This window comes from Eurosta solidaginis, chromosome 1, assembly GCF_040869045.1.
Source record: "Eurosta solidaginis isolate ZX-2024a chromosome 1, ASM4086904v1, whole genome shotgun sequence".
Lineage (NCBI taxonomy): Eukaryota > Metazoa > Arthropoda > Insecta > Diptera > Tephritidae > Eurosta > Eurosta solidaginis.
The window spans coordinates 79,226,942-79,243,055 of record NC_090319.1 but is presented as its reverse complement, the minus strand read 5'-3'; the positions used below and the strand labels follow the sequence as shown (position 1 = coordinate 79,243,055).

The following is a 16,114-nucleotide window of genomic DNA, read 5'->3' as shown; positions in this document are numbered from 1 at the left end:
GAATTTCCAATTCAATTAATTAAATTAATTAAGATAATTAAAACTTAAGTTCAGAAAATTACAATTCACGTTTAGAATTTTCATTTCAAGTTCAGAAATTACAATTAAAGTTCAGAAAATTACAAGTGGAGTTCAGAAAATTACACTTCAAGTTCAGAAAATTATAAGTAGGGTGTTATTTTTCATAATACGTAATTGAATTGTAGTTTTCTGAACTTGAATTCTAATTTTCTGAACTTGAAACATAGCTTTCTGAACTTTATTGTAAATTTCTGAATTTAAATTGGAATTTCTGAACTTGAACTGTCATTTTCTGAACTTGAGTTGGAAATTCTAAACTTTAATTGTAAATTTCTGAACTTGAATTATAATTTCTGAATTTAGATTGCAAATTCTGAACTTGAATTGTAATTTTCTGAAATTAAACTGCACAAGTAAGGAAGGGTGTAACCGAACATTACATACTCAGCTGAGAGATTGGGAGACAAAATAAGGGAAAATCACCATTTAGCAAAATGAACCTAGGGTAACCCTGGAAAGTGTTTGTACGACATGCGTATCAAACGGAAGGTATTAAATAGTATTTTAAGAGGGAGTGGGCCATAGTTCTATAGGTGGACGCCTTTTCAAGAAATCGCCATAAAAGTGAACCAGGAGTTCTAGAATCTGTTTTTACGATATGGGTATCAAATTAAAAGTATTAATGAGGGTTTTAAAAGGTAGTAGCCCTTAGTTGTATATTTGACGGCGTTTTCGAGATATCGACCAAAATGTGGACCAGGGTGAGCCAGAATATATTCTGTCGGGTACCGCTAATTTATTTATATATGTCATACCACGAACAGTATTCTTGCCAAGATTCCAAGGGCTTTTGATTTCGCCCTGCAGAACTTTTTCATTTTCTTCTACTTAATATGGTAGGTGTAACACCCATTTTACAAAGTTTTTTCTAAAGTTATATTTTGCGTCAATAAACCAATCCAATTACCATGTTTCATCTCTTTTTTCATATTTGGTACAGAATTATGGCATTTTTTTCATTTTTCGTAATTTTCGATATCGGAAAAGTGGGCGTGGTCATAGCCGGATTTCGGCCATATTTTATACCAAGATAAAGTGGCTTCAGATAAGTACGTGAACTAAGTTTAGTTAAGATATATCGTTTTTTGCTCAAGTTATCGTGTTAACGGCCGAGCGGAAGGACAGACGGTCGACTGTGTATAAAAACTGGGAGTGGCTTCATTTTCGTGGAAAACAGTTATCGTCATAGAGTCTTTGCACCTACCAAATTTCACAAGGATTGGTAAATTTTTGTTCGACGTATGGCCTTAAAAGTATTCTAGACGAATTAAATGAAAAAGGGCGGAGCCACTTTCATTTTGATATTTTGTTTTATTTTTTTATTTTGTTGCACAATATCATTACTGGAGTTGAATGTTGACATAATTTACTTATATACTGTAAAGATTTTAAATTTGGCTTTAAAAAAATTGTTTTTTAAAGTGGGTCCGTTCGTCATCCGATTTTGCTAATTATACTCAGTTGAGCAGAGCTCACAGAGTATATTAAGTTTGATTGCATAACGGTTGGTTGTACAGGTATAAAGGAATCGAGATAGATATAGACTTCCATATATCAAAATCATCAGGATCGAAAAAAAATTTGATTGAGCCATGTCCGTCCGCCCGTCCGTCCGTCCGTTAACACGATAACTTGAGTAAATTTTGAGGTATCTTGATGAAATTTGGTATGTAGCTTCCCGAGCACTCATCTCAGATCGCTATTTAAAATGAACGATATCGGACTATAACCACGCCCACTTTTTCGATATGGAAATTTCGAAAAACCGAAAAAGTGCAATAATTCATTACCAAAGACAGATAAAGTGATGAAATTTGGTAGGTGAGTTGAACTTATGACGCAGAATTGATAATTAGTAAAATTTTGGACAATGGGCATGGCACCGCCCACTTTTAAAAGAAGGTAATTTAAAACTTTTGCAAGCTGTAATTTGGCAGTCGTTGAAGATATCAGATGAAATTTGGCAGGAACGTTACTCCTATTACTATATGTATGCTTAATAAAAATTAGCAAAATCCGAGAAGGACCACGCCCACTTTTAAAAAAAAATTTTTTTAAAGTAAAATTTTAACAAAAAATTTAATATATTTACAGTATATAAGTAAATTATGTCAAAATTCAACTCCAGTAATGATATGGTGCAGCAAAATACAAAAATAAAAGAAAATTTCAAAATGGGCGTGGCTCCGCTCTTTTTCATTTAATTTGTCTAGGATACTTTTAATGCCATAAGTCGAACAAAAATTTACCAATCCTTTTGAAATTTGGTAGGGGCATAGATTTTATGACGCTAACTGCTTTCTGTGAAAATGGGCGAAATCGGTTGAAGACGCGCCCAGTTTTTATACACGGTCCTCCGTCTATCTTTCCGCATGGCCGTTAACACGATAACTACAGCAAAAATCGACATATCTTTACTGAACTTAGTTCACGTACTTATCTGAACGCACTTTATCTTGGTATAAAAAATTAACGAAATCCGATTATGACCACGCCCACTTTTTCGATATCGAAAATTACGAAAAATGAAAAAAATGCCATAATTCTATACCAAATACGAAAAAATGGATGAAACATGGTGAGGTAATTGGATTGATTTATTGACGAGAAATATAACTTTAGAAAAAACTTTGTAAAATGGGTGTTACACCTACCATATTAAGTAGAAGAAAATGAAAATGTTCTGCAGGGCGAAATAAAAAACCCTTAAAATCTTTGCAGGTATTACATATATAAATAAATTAGCGGTGTCCAACAGATTATGTTCTGGGTCACCCTGGTCAACATTTTGGTCGATATCTGGAAAACGCCTTCACATATACAACTACCACCACTCCCTTATAAAACTCTCATTAATACCTTAAATTTGATACCCATATCGTACAAACACATTCTAGAGTCACCCCTGGTCCACCTTTATGGCGGTATCTCGAAAAGGCGTCAACCTATAGAACTAAGCCCCACGCCCTTTTAAAATACTCATTAACACCTTTCATTTGATACCCATATCGTACAAACATATTCTAGAGTCACCCCTGGTCCACCTTTATTGCGATACCTCGAAAAGGCCCACTCCCTTTTAAAATACTCATTTGCACCTTTTTTTTTGATACCCATATTGTACAAACAAATTCTAGAGTCAACCCTGATCCACCTTTAAGGCGATATCCCTAAATGTCGTCCACCTATAGAACTATGGCCCACTCCCTCATAAAATACTCTTTAATACCTTCCATTTCATATCCATGTCATACAAACACATTCCACGGTTTCCCTCGGTTCATTTTCCTACATTGTTAGCATACATGTAGTAATAAGAGTAACGTTCCTGCAAAATTTCATCATGATATCTTCAACGACTACGAAATTACAGCTTGCAAAACTTTTAAATTACCTTCTTTTAAATGTGGGCGGTGCCACGCCCATTGTCCAAAAGTTTACTAATTTTCTATTTTGCGTCATAAGTTCAACGCACCTACCAAGTTTTGTCGCTTTATCCGTCTTTGGTAATGAATTGTCGCACTTTTTCGGTTTTTGAAATTTTCGATATCGGCGTGGTTGTAGTCCGATTTCGTTAATTTTAAATAGCGATCTGAGATGAGCGTCCAGGAACCTGCATACCAAATTTCATCAAGATACCTCAAAATTTACTCAAGTTATCGTGTTTATAGACGGACGGACGGACGGACGGACATGGCTAAATGAATTTCTTTTTTCACCCATTTTGATATATAGAAGTCTATATCTTCTCGATTACTATATGCCGTTACGGATTACCGTTATGCGAACAAAAAAGTTAATATACTCTGTGAACTCTGCTCAGCTGAGTATAATCTGTGTGTCATATAAATTCTCCTATGTATTCTTACAACTTACAGTTCACAAACGAAAAAAAATACATCTCATGTGCTGCGCAAAATGATATTAACACGTCAAGAATACAAAAACTGTCTAATGTACTACTTCGCATCAAAGTACAATTGCACTAATTGCATAAAAGTTATTTCTTTAACACAATAAACTATTCAAATAAGAGATATTTACTAGCGCAGATGAAGGGGATTACAGAATAATAGTGTGTTATATGTTATCTGTGTTAGAGTGTAAATTACAAATACAATATTTAAACTGACTCACCCCAGGGGGTAGTGGGCTTAAAATTTAACTACGATTTTCGAGGTTTAAGGGGTTTTGTAGCTCAATTTTTTCAAGGGTTTACCAGCGCAGTTTATAACATCTCGTAACCAATTATCAACCTCAACTACTCATGTTGAATCCTGTTTCTTTAGCAGCTGAGGATCTGGCGACCCCAAGTTTCTCATAGAACTGGGTGGTGGGGCACGATGGCCTAGAAGGCTCAATGTGGTCATATTTAATCGTTTCCGAAGTCGTCGAGCTTATACTTTAATGGTGCTCGTTACCGGAACTTATCGGATCTATATCCGTTAAAGGACCATCAACATCGATAGCACTCCCCAAAACCTTCCAGGAGTGTCTTTATTGCTATGACAATAACAAAACGAACAACAAATTTAATACCAAAGATGTTGTCATACTTAAGACAAAAAACATTTATACATTATAATAACTCATAGAAAAAAATATTATAAAAAAACCAAAAATTTGCACAAAAATATGAAGTTTTATAACTAAAAAACAGGCAGCAAACTTGGCGCCCCTCAAATTTCGTAGTTCGAATTAGGTTTTTATTGCTGGTGACCACAGAATAAGATGCTTTCCCTTATTCTCTTATTGAGGCCCGGTTTTTCAATACTTGGCTAAACTAAGCCTAACTAAAATTTTAACTCCAGTTAAATCACAGAGAACTTTTTTTTAAGTATTTTATCTTTAGTTGAACTGGCCGGCCAGTAAAGACCTCACATGTGTCCAGAGTGCTACCAGAATTTGTTTGACGACCAAACGGAAAACCCCAAACAGGTACCAGGAAATACGTTATAAAACAGTTTGGTCCTCTTGGCGAATACAAAAAGGTTTTAGGACCTAGCTTAGTAGCTTAGATATATGGTAACTCTGTCACCCCTCTTAGCTAGAGCCTTGGCATGCAGAGCGCAAGCCATGAACACAGAATGTGCTCAACCGTTTCTTCCTGCAGTGTCCAGTAAATATGCTATATAATGAGCCTTAAGTCTTTTCTCTTAAGAGATATTAAACACTTTGGCATCGTAATATTTGTACACGGTCTTAGAAATTTTGCAGCCCTGCGCTTCTATCCAAGCCTTTGCTGTTTGATGTACCATGTGCAACTCTGGTCTTATTCTAATTTTCTTTAAAGCGGATTGTGACGTCTATCGTCGATTCATCGTGTGCTGCACCCTCTTTTGCAAGCCCATCGGCTTTTTGCTTTCTGCTTTGTGGAGCATTCCTTTGCTCGTTAAAGGGCGGTTAAAGATTAATCTTTGGACGATGTATTTTTTTACTGGGGAAGAAGATGTAACGATGAGCTGTACGAGCACTATGCAGACATCAACATACTTCATCCAAAGAATAAAAATATTGCAGCTACGTTGGCTGGGTCTTGTTATACAAAAAAAGGAGGATGATCCGGCTGAAACTGTGTTCGTTTCAAAGGGAGAGGGAGGCTCGCACTGCACTGAAAGGACTAGGTGGACGTTAAGATGGCACTTTCAGTGTTGGTTTTCCTGGTGGACGTTGTAAACGCGACCCACCCCAAACGTTATTCACCCCAACCAGCTCAGTCCTGGTTTTCCCAAAATGAGCTCACTAATAGCTAGAGAAGATTTACCCATACCCTGGATGTCAACAGCGTATGCGACTGCCCGCGTTTCCTTTGCTCTCAAACTTTCAAGGACTTTTTTAACTATCAATATTTATAGGAGAGGCCGCATAAACCCTACTTCAGAATATTTCTGGTAGTCATTTGCTTACATTCACTCCCAGAAATATAATCAACCCATTCAACTATAAAAGCATGGGTCCCATTCCGCGCATGTGCCGTTCAGATGGCACTTGCAGTGTCTAAAGCCAATGCCAGGGTGTACCTCTTAGTTCGAAATTTATTGGATGGTGCTTTCAAAATGTATGCCTATCCGATATATGTATTGAGCTACGTCCATCAACGCCCCCCCCCCCCCCCTCTCATATGCTTCCGCAGCCAGTAACTATATCCATTACCTTAATAAATTATTATACTGCCTCGGTCCTCGATAAGTCTACATTCGGTAAATTAAACCTCACCGTTGCAGTGGGCAAGGAACTCCCTCTCTCCCGACTCCCTAAACCGATGCTCCTGAATCTATCAAACTGTTGCATTTTCAAATATTTTTTAAAGTGAATGTGATCTACCAAATTTTGTTTATCAAATACCTATGAGAGATTTATTTCTCTATACATTATTCACACCTACCCTTTCGCCAGCGAGGCGCTTGATCCCTTCAGCGCTTCATAATAAACGCCAGCCTGTGATGGAGTCGCCGATATTCCGCGCATATACTGACGTTTCCATTGAAATGACAAAGGATTTACATCTTCTATCTCAGCGGCTACCTCTTCGGCTTCATTCAACTTTGACACATCACTGCGTTGATTTTGCATTTGTTTATTTGAGTAATATCCTTGCGAAAAATAATAAAAACTGTCATACAAAATCTAGACACATGAAGTACAGCAACTTATATATATGTAGCTATTTGCTATGTATGGACTTTTCACTAACTCTGCTGATATAATCGACAGCCGCGCACGCGTAGTAATACTCAAAAGCCCGATTAAACAACTAACTTTCAACTTGAAAGTTACTCAATATGAAACATTGAGATGAAGATAATCGGCATTGTAGTTGTTATTTCACAAGTAAAAATGTATTTGGGCATCAATATATAAATAAGTTTATATAAATTTGCATGTATTATGTATTCAGGTATGTAAGAACTTGTTAAAAGCATGTTAAAACGTTGCTTTATATTATGTTTGTTGAGTCGATTATTTTGGTGTTAAAATATATTAGAAAAGTATTTTGACTTCATTGAAAAGAATTGAGTTTAAAAGGTTTCAAATAATTTTTAAAAATAAAAGTAAATAACAGCAAGCAATCTTTGATATCAAAACCAGCTGCCAATATTTGCGTGCGGTTATGTCTATTTTTATTGCACTGAAAGAAATGGTGCTAGTAAAATCAACAAATCGGTTCTGTTGTTCTTGACTTAACGGAGATTCGGTGAAATTGATCGAATTATGGGTAATTCGGCCGAGTTCTTTGTCAAACGAAAAAATTTGTTTAGTCATTTCAACAGAAGAGAAATTGTCGCTCTTAAAAGCCTTCCGCGATTTACAACCAGATTGACTGAATTTTGTGTGTGTTAGTGCAGTCGGGTGGCTTCGTGACACACGTATTTGTTGTCGGCTACACGTTGATGAAAATCCAAAATTTTAGATTTTTTCATTTGACGCTAGCTTATTTGATAGTCGCGGGGTGTGATTACAAAACGCAGTGTTGTATTTAGTTTGTGTCGACATTCAAAATGAACAAGTGCGCGGAAGAACAGCAATTCATATTAAAATTTATTGAAAAATATCAATGTTTACCAGCTTTATGGAATGTAAAGCTTTTATTATTATTTGATACAATTTTTATAATTTTTTTTATTATTTAATAAAACTGCTGTAGTTGCAAGTAAAAAAAGTCATCATCCGATGACGACATATTCTCATCCGAGCGCTACGGTTTCTCAATTCAAATGTTGATTGATGGCTTTTTATTTGATAGTCGTGTGGCAAGCGTCAAATACCCGACACGCACACATACAAAAATTCAGTCAATCTGGTTGTAAATCGCGGAAGGCTTTAAGTTAACAAATTCTGTAAAATTGACAGATTCCTGGTCAATCTAACTGATTTTTCTGTTAACACAACTGATCTTACAGGTCATTTCAACGGCGATCAACTGTCAATAAATGAGCAAATTTCAAAGAGAATTTTACGCTCACTGCGCTCTCTACTTTGTACTTATGACGATGGTGCCACTTGTTAAAAAACACGAAAATAAGAAAACCATCAAATCGAAAAAACACACAAAATGGGAAAACAACAAAAAACTACTGTGCTAAAATTATGAGATACCGGGACACCTGATAGATACAATTTTGCAACTTCTCGTCCAAGCGAAAAGCAAAATTGCGCCCTCTTGTTGCAAAACTTTTGTTTGAACGAACAGGATTTTTCCAAAGTTAGTAACATTTTGTTCAAGTTTTTACGAATTTTCAGTCACGCAGATGAATTTAATAAGATAATAAAAAACATCGGTTTTTAATGTTGATGTTTCCGACAACATAAAAGTTTGAGTTGTTTTGGAATCATTTCAACTTAAAGTGTTACTAAAATTAAACTTGCCGATTTACACGTAAAGTTACTCCAGTGGTGAATTACCTTCCTGCGATTTGATTCTTTACTTTTCTGTAACTTACAAGTACTCTTTTTAAAATGTTACGTCAAATATTTATACTATAAGTTTTGTTCGAAACAATCAAGTCTGGCAACTACATGCGAGAGAAGAAATTAAGAATGAGCTGAGCTGCAACCAGTGTTGCCAGGTTAGCCTTTTCGGGGCTAGATTTAGCCTTTTGTTTTTGCCTTTAGCCTCGAAATTTTGGGTTTAGCTTCGTGACTTTTTTCTAGCCTTTTTTAATCCGAGTGTATTTTTAATAATTTCTAAAATAAAATAATAGTTCCTGTGAACACCTAATACCTAATAATATGAGTTCTCTACAAAAGTTTAATTAATTTTTCTGCTGAAAATTCGTTGAAAGTTTCAAAGCCATATGTATTTTCTTACTTTGAAAAAGAGAAGTATAGTTATTCTTCAAGTCAAATAGCATTAATAGAGCTGCAGTGGCGAAAACTTATAACTATACAATGGAAAAATTTATACTCCACCATGGAATTTTGGTCGGAAGTCCGAGAACATAAAAATGCATTAAATGCATATTTAGTTTTTTAGTATTACCACTCAGTAACGCGGAGGTTGTAAGAAATTTTAGTGGCATGAAAATTCTGAAAACTAAATTAAGGAACAAATTAAAATTAAAATGCTTAATGCGCTGCCTTATATTAGATGTTCGTTAAAACGCTTATCTAAATGTTGTAATGATTTTGAAATTACCGATGATTTCATATCTATGGTAAATAGCCAAACTTTATTCGCAGAATTAAGCTCTTCTGATTTTTCAACGGGGAATATTTTATATAAATAATTAGTTTGTAATATTTTTTTTTGTGTATATACACATATGAATTCATTTAAAGTAATTCCATGTGCTAGTCAAGGAAAATGTGCCTGATATGTTTTGAAACAAGAAGTTATGTTTAAGTTATGTTTATAAGTTTTTATTTACAAATGTGTAAACTAAAATATAAAAAAAAAATTTATGAATTAACCAAAAAAATGTCTGGCCTTTTTTTAGCTTTTTTTTCTAAATTTAGCTTTTTCTAACATTCTTTGCCAATCTAGCTTCTTTTTTTCATCACCTGGCAACACTGGCTGCAACTGAAAAAATTGAGAATCAGTTTTGTGACTACTATTTTCATTTCTATTTGCAAAGCACTGACGACCTGATATGAAACTTCTCGCTCTCTGAGAGCGCGTAAAAATGTGCATTTTTTATAACATTAGCAATAGATGCCATCATACTCAAAATCAAATTTGGGCATTTCAGAATAACTTTGGGGTATTTTACACGGTAAAGGTTTAATTTATGATTTTCACCGAAAATTTACTCAAGATTGTCAAATGGGATATCAAAAAACTCGAATTTTTGTCAGGATTACAAATCCGAAGAAAAAAATAACTCTTTTTCACCCGTGGAAAATTTATCAGTGACAATAACTTTCATCGAAGGGCTGCACACGAAACGGGGTTTGGTAGCAACTTTCGATTGGTAAAAGTCAGATTCTTAGTCTTCGCATTGATGTAAATGGATGCATAAAGCCCAAGTTTTTGTGGAGCGTTGCGACATTCCATTTTTAACAGCTGAGATAAATTGTAGGTATACGTATAGGTTAACGCAACATGTTTAATTAACAGCCTTATGCGGGCGACAACGCAGATACTTCATGTGATCTAATTTCGTAATTTCTTATAAATCTTTTGCGTTTTTTATTGTTTGTGGCTACACATATATATGTACATAAACGTTTTGGTCGCATCAAAGTGAAAAAAGGGGCTAGCTGTTCATTGTTATCTTATGGCGGTGCCAGAGCAACAAAGCAAAGCAACGCAATCGAAATATATTATTTCATATTTTTTCACTTATCTACCACAAAATATTTCTACAAAACTTTGCCGTTTTTATAAATTTTAATAAGTTTTTATCAGCTTACTTGCTGATTTATTTGAAAATAATGAAACCGAACGGATTTCTCGAAACGAATGAACTTTTGTTTACAATTGAATGAACAGACAGCTGATTTCAAGCCCCATTCCTGGAAACGAATTGAGAGAGAATGAATGTTTCGTATCAGGTCATCAGTGTTGCAAAGCGAAGTTCAAAACTATAAATTAAATAAATTATAAAATAAAAAGTTTGGTGAAAGTGCGTTTAATAAAACAAAATAATAAAGTGTATAATGTTTAATGTGTGTCAGCATATTTGATGTAGCTCAATTGACGTTCGGTTAGTAAGTGCCACCGTGGTGTGATGGTAGTGTGCTCCGCCTGCCACACCGTATGCCCTGGGTTCGTACCCCGGGCAAAGCAACATCAAAATTTTAGAAATAAGGTTTTTCAATTAGAAGACAATTTTTCTAAGCGGGATCGGCCCTCGGCAATGATTGGCTAGCGCTCCGAGTGTACTTCTGCCATGAAAATCTCTCAGTGAAAACTCATCTGCCTTGCAGATGCCGTTCGGAGTCGGTATAAAACATGTAGGTCCCGTCCGGCCAATTTGTAGGGAAAATCAAGAGGAGCACGACGCAAATTGGAAGAGAACCTCGGTCTAAAATCTCTTCGGAGGTTATCGCACCTTACATTTATTTACAACTTTTTTTTTTGTTCATTTGACTACTAAAACGGTCAATTACGAATCAACGATTTGTGCGCAGTTGATTCAACATCTTGTTGCGATGGATACAAATTTACAGAAATTTCGGTTGGTTTTACCAGTCTTTTTCTTTCAGTGTGTTAAAGTAGCAAATATGATATTGGGAGTACTCATCATCATCATTAATTGGCCCTTAACCGCCTAAGCGATTTTGGCCGTTTTGTATAAAGTCACGCCAGCTGTTCCTATTTCGCGATAACTGACGCCAATTGGGAGCACGAAAAGAGGTCAAGTCTTCCTCCACCTGCATCTCGCATTTCAAAGGAGGTCTCCCCCTTCGTCTGCTTCCAAACTAAGGTGTCGACTGCATTACTTTCTTGGCCGGAGCGTATTCGTCCGTTCACATAACATGACCTGATCATTATATCTCATTCGATACCCACCGTCGGCATCACGGACAGGACCATAACTCCTCCGGAGAACTCTTCTCCCGAACACTCCAAGAGCATACCTGTCCTGCTGAAGAGCGACTTGTACAGCGTGAATTTAGTTAGTTGAGAGAGCACTTTAATTTTCAACCGCCAACTCAGTTCAAAGTAACACTTGTTGGCAAAAGTTGTTCCCCGTTTGATTTCCGAGTTAACATTGTTTTTGCTGTTAATGCTGGTTCACAAATATACGTAATACTTCACAGCCCCAAATCTACATATAGCCATTAACAGTGGCGCCCTAATAAAAGATTGAGCTATCACGGTTAAGCTCTGCTGCTAGCAATATCTTCTCCAGCAGTATGTTAAAGAAATCGCACGGGAGTCGCCTTTTCTGATATGTCTTCTCTGCGTTGGCGGTCAACTCGACATTAGATGCCTAGCTATATATCCCCAAGCCCCCGATCCATTAATGGCCTAATTGTTGGAACACATTTTCCGTTTATAAGAACTCCGCGCTTTCCTGCGCCTCTGTCTAATTACGTGGCCTCATACAGCCCCATTGCGAAGCCATTTCCTGCAGTTTAGAATGCAGCTGATCCATCAAGTCACCGCTTGAAATACTTCAATATAATTAACACCATCCATGATCGCCCGTTTAGAGGATTGTTGAAAGCCCCTCCAATGTCTATGCAGTGCCGCGTCTGCCGATTTGCCATTGGCGTATGCGTTTGGTGTTGAGGAAAACAGTTTACCAATTATGGAGAGCTTTATGCAGGCATATATTACGCTCTCAAAGGTTTTGAGCAGAAATGATTTTGAAAAAATGGGTTTGTAGTCCTTGGCGTACATATAACTAATCTCGCACGCCTTTTGTAGGAAAGCGACACGAGCAGGTATCCATGAGTTAGTAGAGCAAATGGTACATCGATCCATTCTACGACCACTCTACCCGATATATATAGCATGGAAGGGAATATATCTCTGCCCCAATTTCGAAAAAATTTTGACATAATTTCAAAATTGTCTTAAAAAGTTTATTTAGGAAACGTTTTTACACTATTTAGGAATCATCTCGGTACTATTTCGAAATTATTTTGGGTTTTTTCCGAAACTATGTCGAGAGTATTTTAAAGCCATTTTGGTATTATTAATTTCTTCGCTGCTTTCGAGAACATTTTGGAATTATTTCAGGGCCGTTTCAAAACTATGTTAGAACTTTGGAAAATATGTCACCGGTATGACAGTTCCTATTTGAGGGAAGCATCAGACAATAACCTTTATTTACAAATTATCGGGTTTTTATCACCTTGTAATAGGAAATTATAATTTTTCGATAAAAACTGATATGCACGAGTCATCGGCTTGTTATCGAAGTGCTATCGGCTTTCTATTGTTTACAGCCGGTATTAACATTTTTTCGGACAGTTATCGGTTTGTTGTCCATGGATTATCGGTTTCTTATCGGCTCGTTATCGAAGAGTTATCATTATAGGATTGTTATCTTTTTATTATCGATGGGCTGTCGGTTTGCTATCAGTGTGTTAACTGTTTTTTTATTAACGAGTTATCGATTTTTATTGGTTTGTTATCGATAACATTTAAAAAAAATATAGAAATTTTATCTCATATCATTTGCAAAGTTATTGAAAATTTTAAGCTTTAATTCAACATTTCCTTAATTAACACTGCAGTTAGAAATACTGATTACATTGCGCGCTTTCAGTGAACACAATTTTTGTTGATACTTTGCAAACATGTTTCCGTCAATTGTGTGATATAAAGTTTGTTTTATGTACAGCGAGTCAAACTTAAGAAAAAAGACTTTAAGAAAAAATACTTAAATTGTTTCTTTACAATTCACCATAACATTTGGAGTAAACATTATATTCATAATCAACATTTTAAAATGTCAAAGAACTGGCATACAGCCGAACATACACGTTGAGTAAATTTATCGAAAAAATTTCAGCTTAGTAATTTGACGAAAAATTCCAACCGTTGATTGGATCAAAAATACCCAACCGTGCGTTCCGAAAGTTTAGACTCAACTACTGATAAACAGTTGTATTTGCTGAAAGCGCCCAATGGCGATGCAGCCTACAATGCGATATCTTTCCAATTATTTTCACATAGGTTTTTAATAACAATAATAATAAAACCAATGGATTAATACCCTCCGAAGCCCGCCCAACCGACAAGAGGGGCGCATCCGCATGACGTACGGATTTTATTTTTGCCGAGTTGTTGATAGGCGGAGGTTTGTTAAGCGTCGAGATCTTAAACTGCTCAGTTCCAGAATAAAAATCATCAGCTGAGTATTATACATAACAGTTGGAAATTATACATATACTACATATATTTTTGAACCCTTTAGTATATAAAGATTTTTTAAATATTTTTTTATTTATTACGAGTTAAGATAGCATTGGACAGTTTTCTTTATAGTAAAAAGTGAATTTGTTATATCAAATGAATTCGACTGAGAGTTAAAATCAAAACATAAACACCGGAAAGTTTCATTTAATTCGAAATTAGTTCTTCACTGACTCAAAAGAAGAGGTTTTGTAATGTTTTGACGCTCGGGATGGGACATTGAAGTTTACTTCGTTCAAAAGAAAGGGGCTAGAAGTGAGTACATTCAGTAGTTTAGCCATAAATAATATGCCTAGCATTTCTCTACGACTTGCGAGAGTTGGAAGATTGATAAGCTTTGACCGACTAGTATAAGGTGGAAGGTTATACGTAGAGTCTCAATTAAAATTCCTTAAAGAGATAAGTAAAAATTGCTACTGTATTGACCCTAGTCTATTTGCGTGAACTTGATACCGCGAGTTCGAGACTATTGATCCGTATTCTAGTATCGGTCTAACTAATGTGGTAAAAAGTGCTTGCGTTACATAAGGGTCACTAAATTCTTTAGACCATTGTTTCACGAATGACACCTCTAGCCTTATTGACAATAGTCATAATATGATATTATAATAAGTCATCAAAATAATTTACTGATACAAGGCGAAAATTATTAATTACGTAAGAGGCTGCTGGCAAAGATCTCCGAGAGAGGCACATGAATTTACTTTTATTTAGGCTCAACGGCATTGAATTCACGTTACACCAAGCAACTAAGCAGTTTAAATCCCCTTGAAAGAAGGAACGATAAATTTTTTTTTTTAGCTCTTAAAATATAGCTACCATAAGAACTACAGTGCCAAAAAGTACTTAGGTACTCACTCACCTTGTACTCGCTTGCCGGTAAAAGCTTTTTCCACCATTTGTAGGATAACCATAAAAACTCGCAGGTCGATTTGGTACGATTGTTATTGGATACGACTGTGGATTACTGATAACGCTATCTAAAGAATCAGGATCTGCCTCAATGGTAACTGGACGTTGCATGAGTGGTGAACGTTTTGATGACCGTAACTGTGTTGTCGCTGAAGTATTCTCAGGACTTGGTGTATCAATTTTATCACCCACCGTGGGTTGTAACGTATTGAATAGATTAAGACGCATGTTTTCAATTTGAATGTGAATCACTTATTCGAAAGCAAATTTGTTAAAATTTGTTACGTATTTAGTGCACAAGAAAAACTGCAAAGATTAAAAATAAAAAAACATAAGCTTGACTTTATAAAAATTGTGTTACGTAAGGCAAATAAAAAAAGTAAATCAGGTAATTCAAGGTTCGATTCGAGCTCAAGGCCAGAACAATAATTTTTATTGTTCTGGCCTTGAGCTCGAATCGAACCTTGAATCATTTATCAACAGGCCGATAAAAACAAAAACAATTGTAAATCAGGTAAATTAAAAAAGGAAAAGTACTCGTGTTTGAAACCTGTAGTGGAATTCACTAACTTTTTTAACCACATTTGCCATCGCTTTACTTGCGAATCGATAACTATAACGATTTCGTTATTTAGTAACTATTTTGTATCGATATTCGTTTATCGACCATCAGCTGTGTTGTTAAATAAATGGCAAGTAAATTGGCTGCGTTAAAAATATCGAAATTAATATTTCTGGCAATTTAAAAAAAGAAAATCGGAACATTGATTCAATACTTTCAAACACGAAAAGCTACTTTATAAATCAAATGGCATTTGAGTACTTGGCGTACGTTTTATCACAAGATGAAGAATTACTAAGTCCATCGCCAGTGGACAGACACCTTCTTAGAGAAGTAGATAACCCATTCCACTTGATTGCAACGGAGTTTCGAAAGCTGTACCGACTTACCCCAGACTTTGCTCGTGATATTATTTCGCAACTTGAGGTGATGGCCAATTAAGGGTTACAAGAATAACTGCGATATCAACAGAGAAAAAAAAGAAATTAATACCGCATTTACTTACTTTTTTGTTAAAATATAGTTACGAATTTACTGCAAAACCTGTTATTTGCAACCTTCTGCTAAGTTCGAATCACTAAACTGTTGAATAAATAACTCCACTATTCAATAATGCAAAATGGCCTTTATTAAAGTTCTTCACAATATAACGTACTTCACAACACTACTATTGATCGCCAGGTGGCTTCTTAAATCAAACTGATTGTAGCGCCTCTACTGTTGCTGCCTTTTATACTCTTTGA

General features: G+C 35.6%; 1 protein-coding gene across 5 annotated transcripts in view; it reads right to left on the bottom strand.

Annotated features, from left to right (window-relative positions):
* The window catches only part of Irk2 (Inwardly rectifying potassium channel 2), a 101,491-nt gene that overhangs the window by 59,750 nt on the left and 25,627 nt on the right, over positions 1–16,114 (bottom strand). For 2 of the 5 annotated variants that reach the window (XM_067758720.1, XM_067758722.1), the window contains exon 2: positions 14,760–15,115. The exons of 1 other annotated variant lie outside the window; for it this stretch is intronic. In XM_067758720.1, coding sequence (XP_067614821.1) covers positions 14,760–15,037 — 278 coding nt within the window. In that variant the 5' untranslated portion in view covers positions 15,038–15,115. Of the gene's footprint in view, positions 1–6,466; positions 6,822–14,759; positions 15,116–16,114 lie in introns of those variants that run through there. 2 more of the 5 variants (XM_067758726.1, XM_067758737.1) reach the window with 2 other exon arrangements.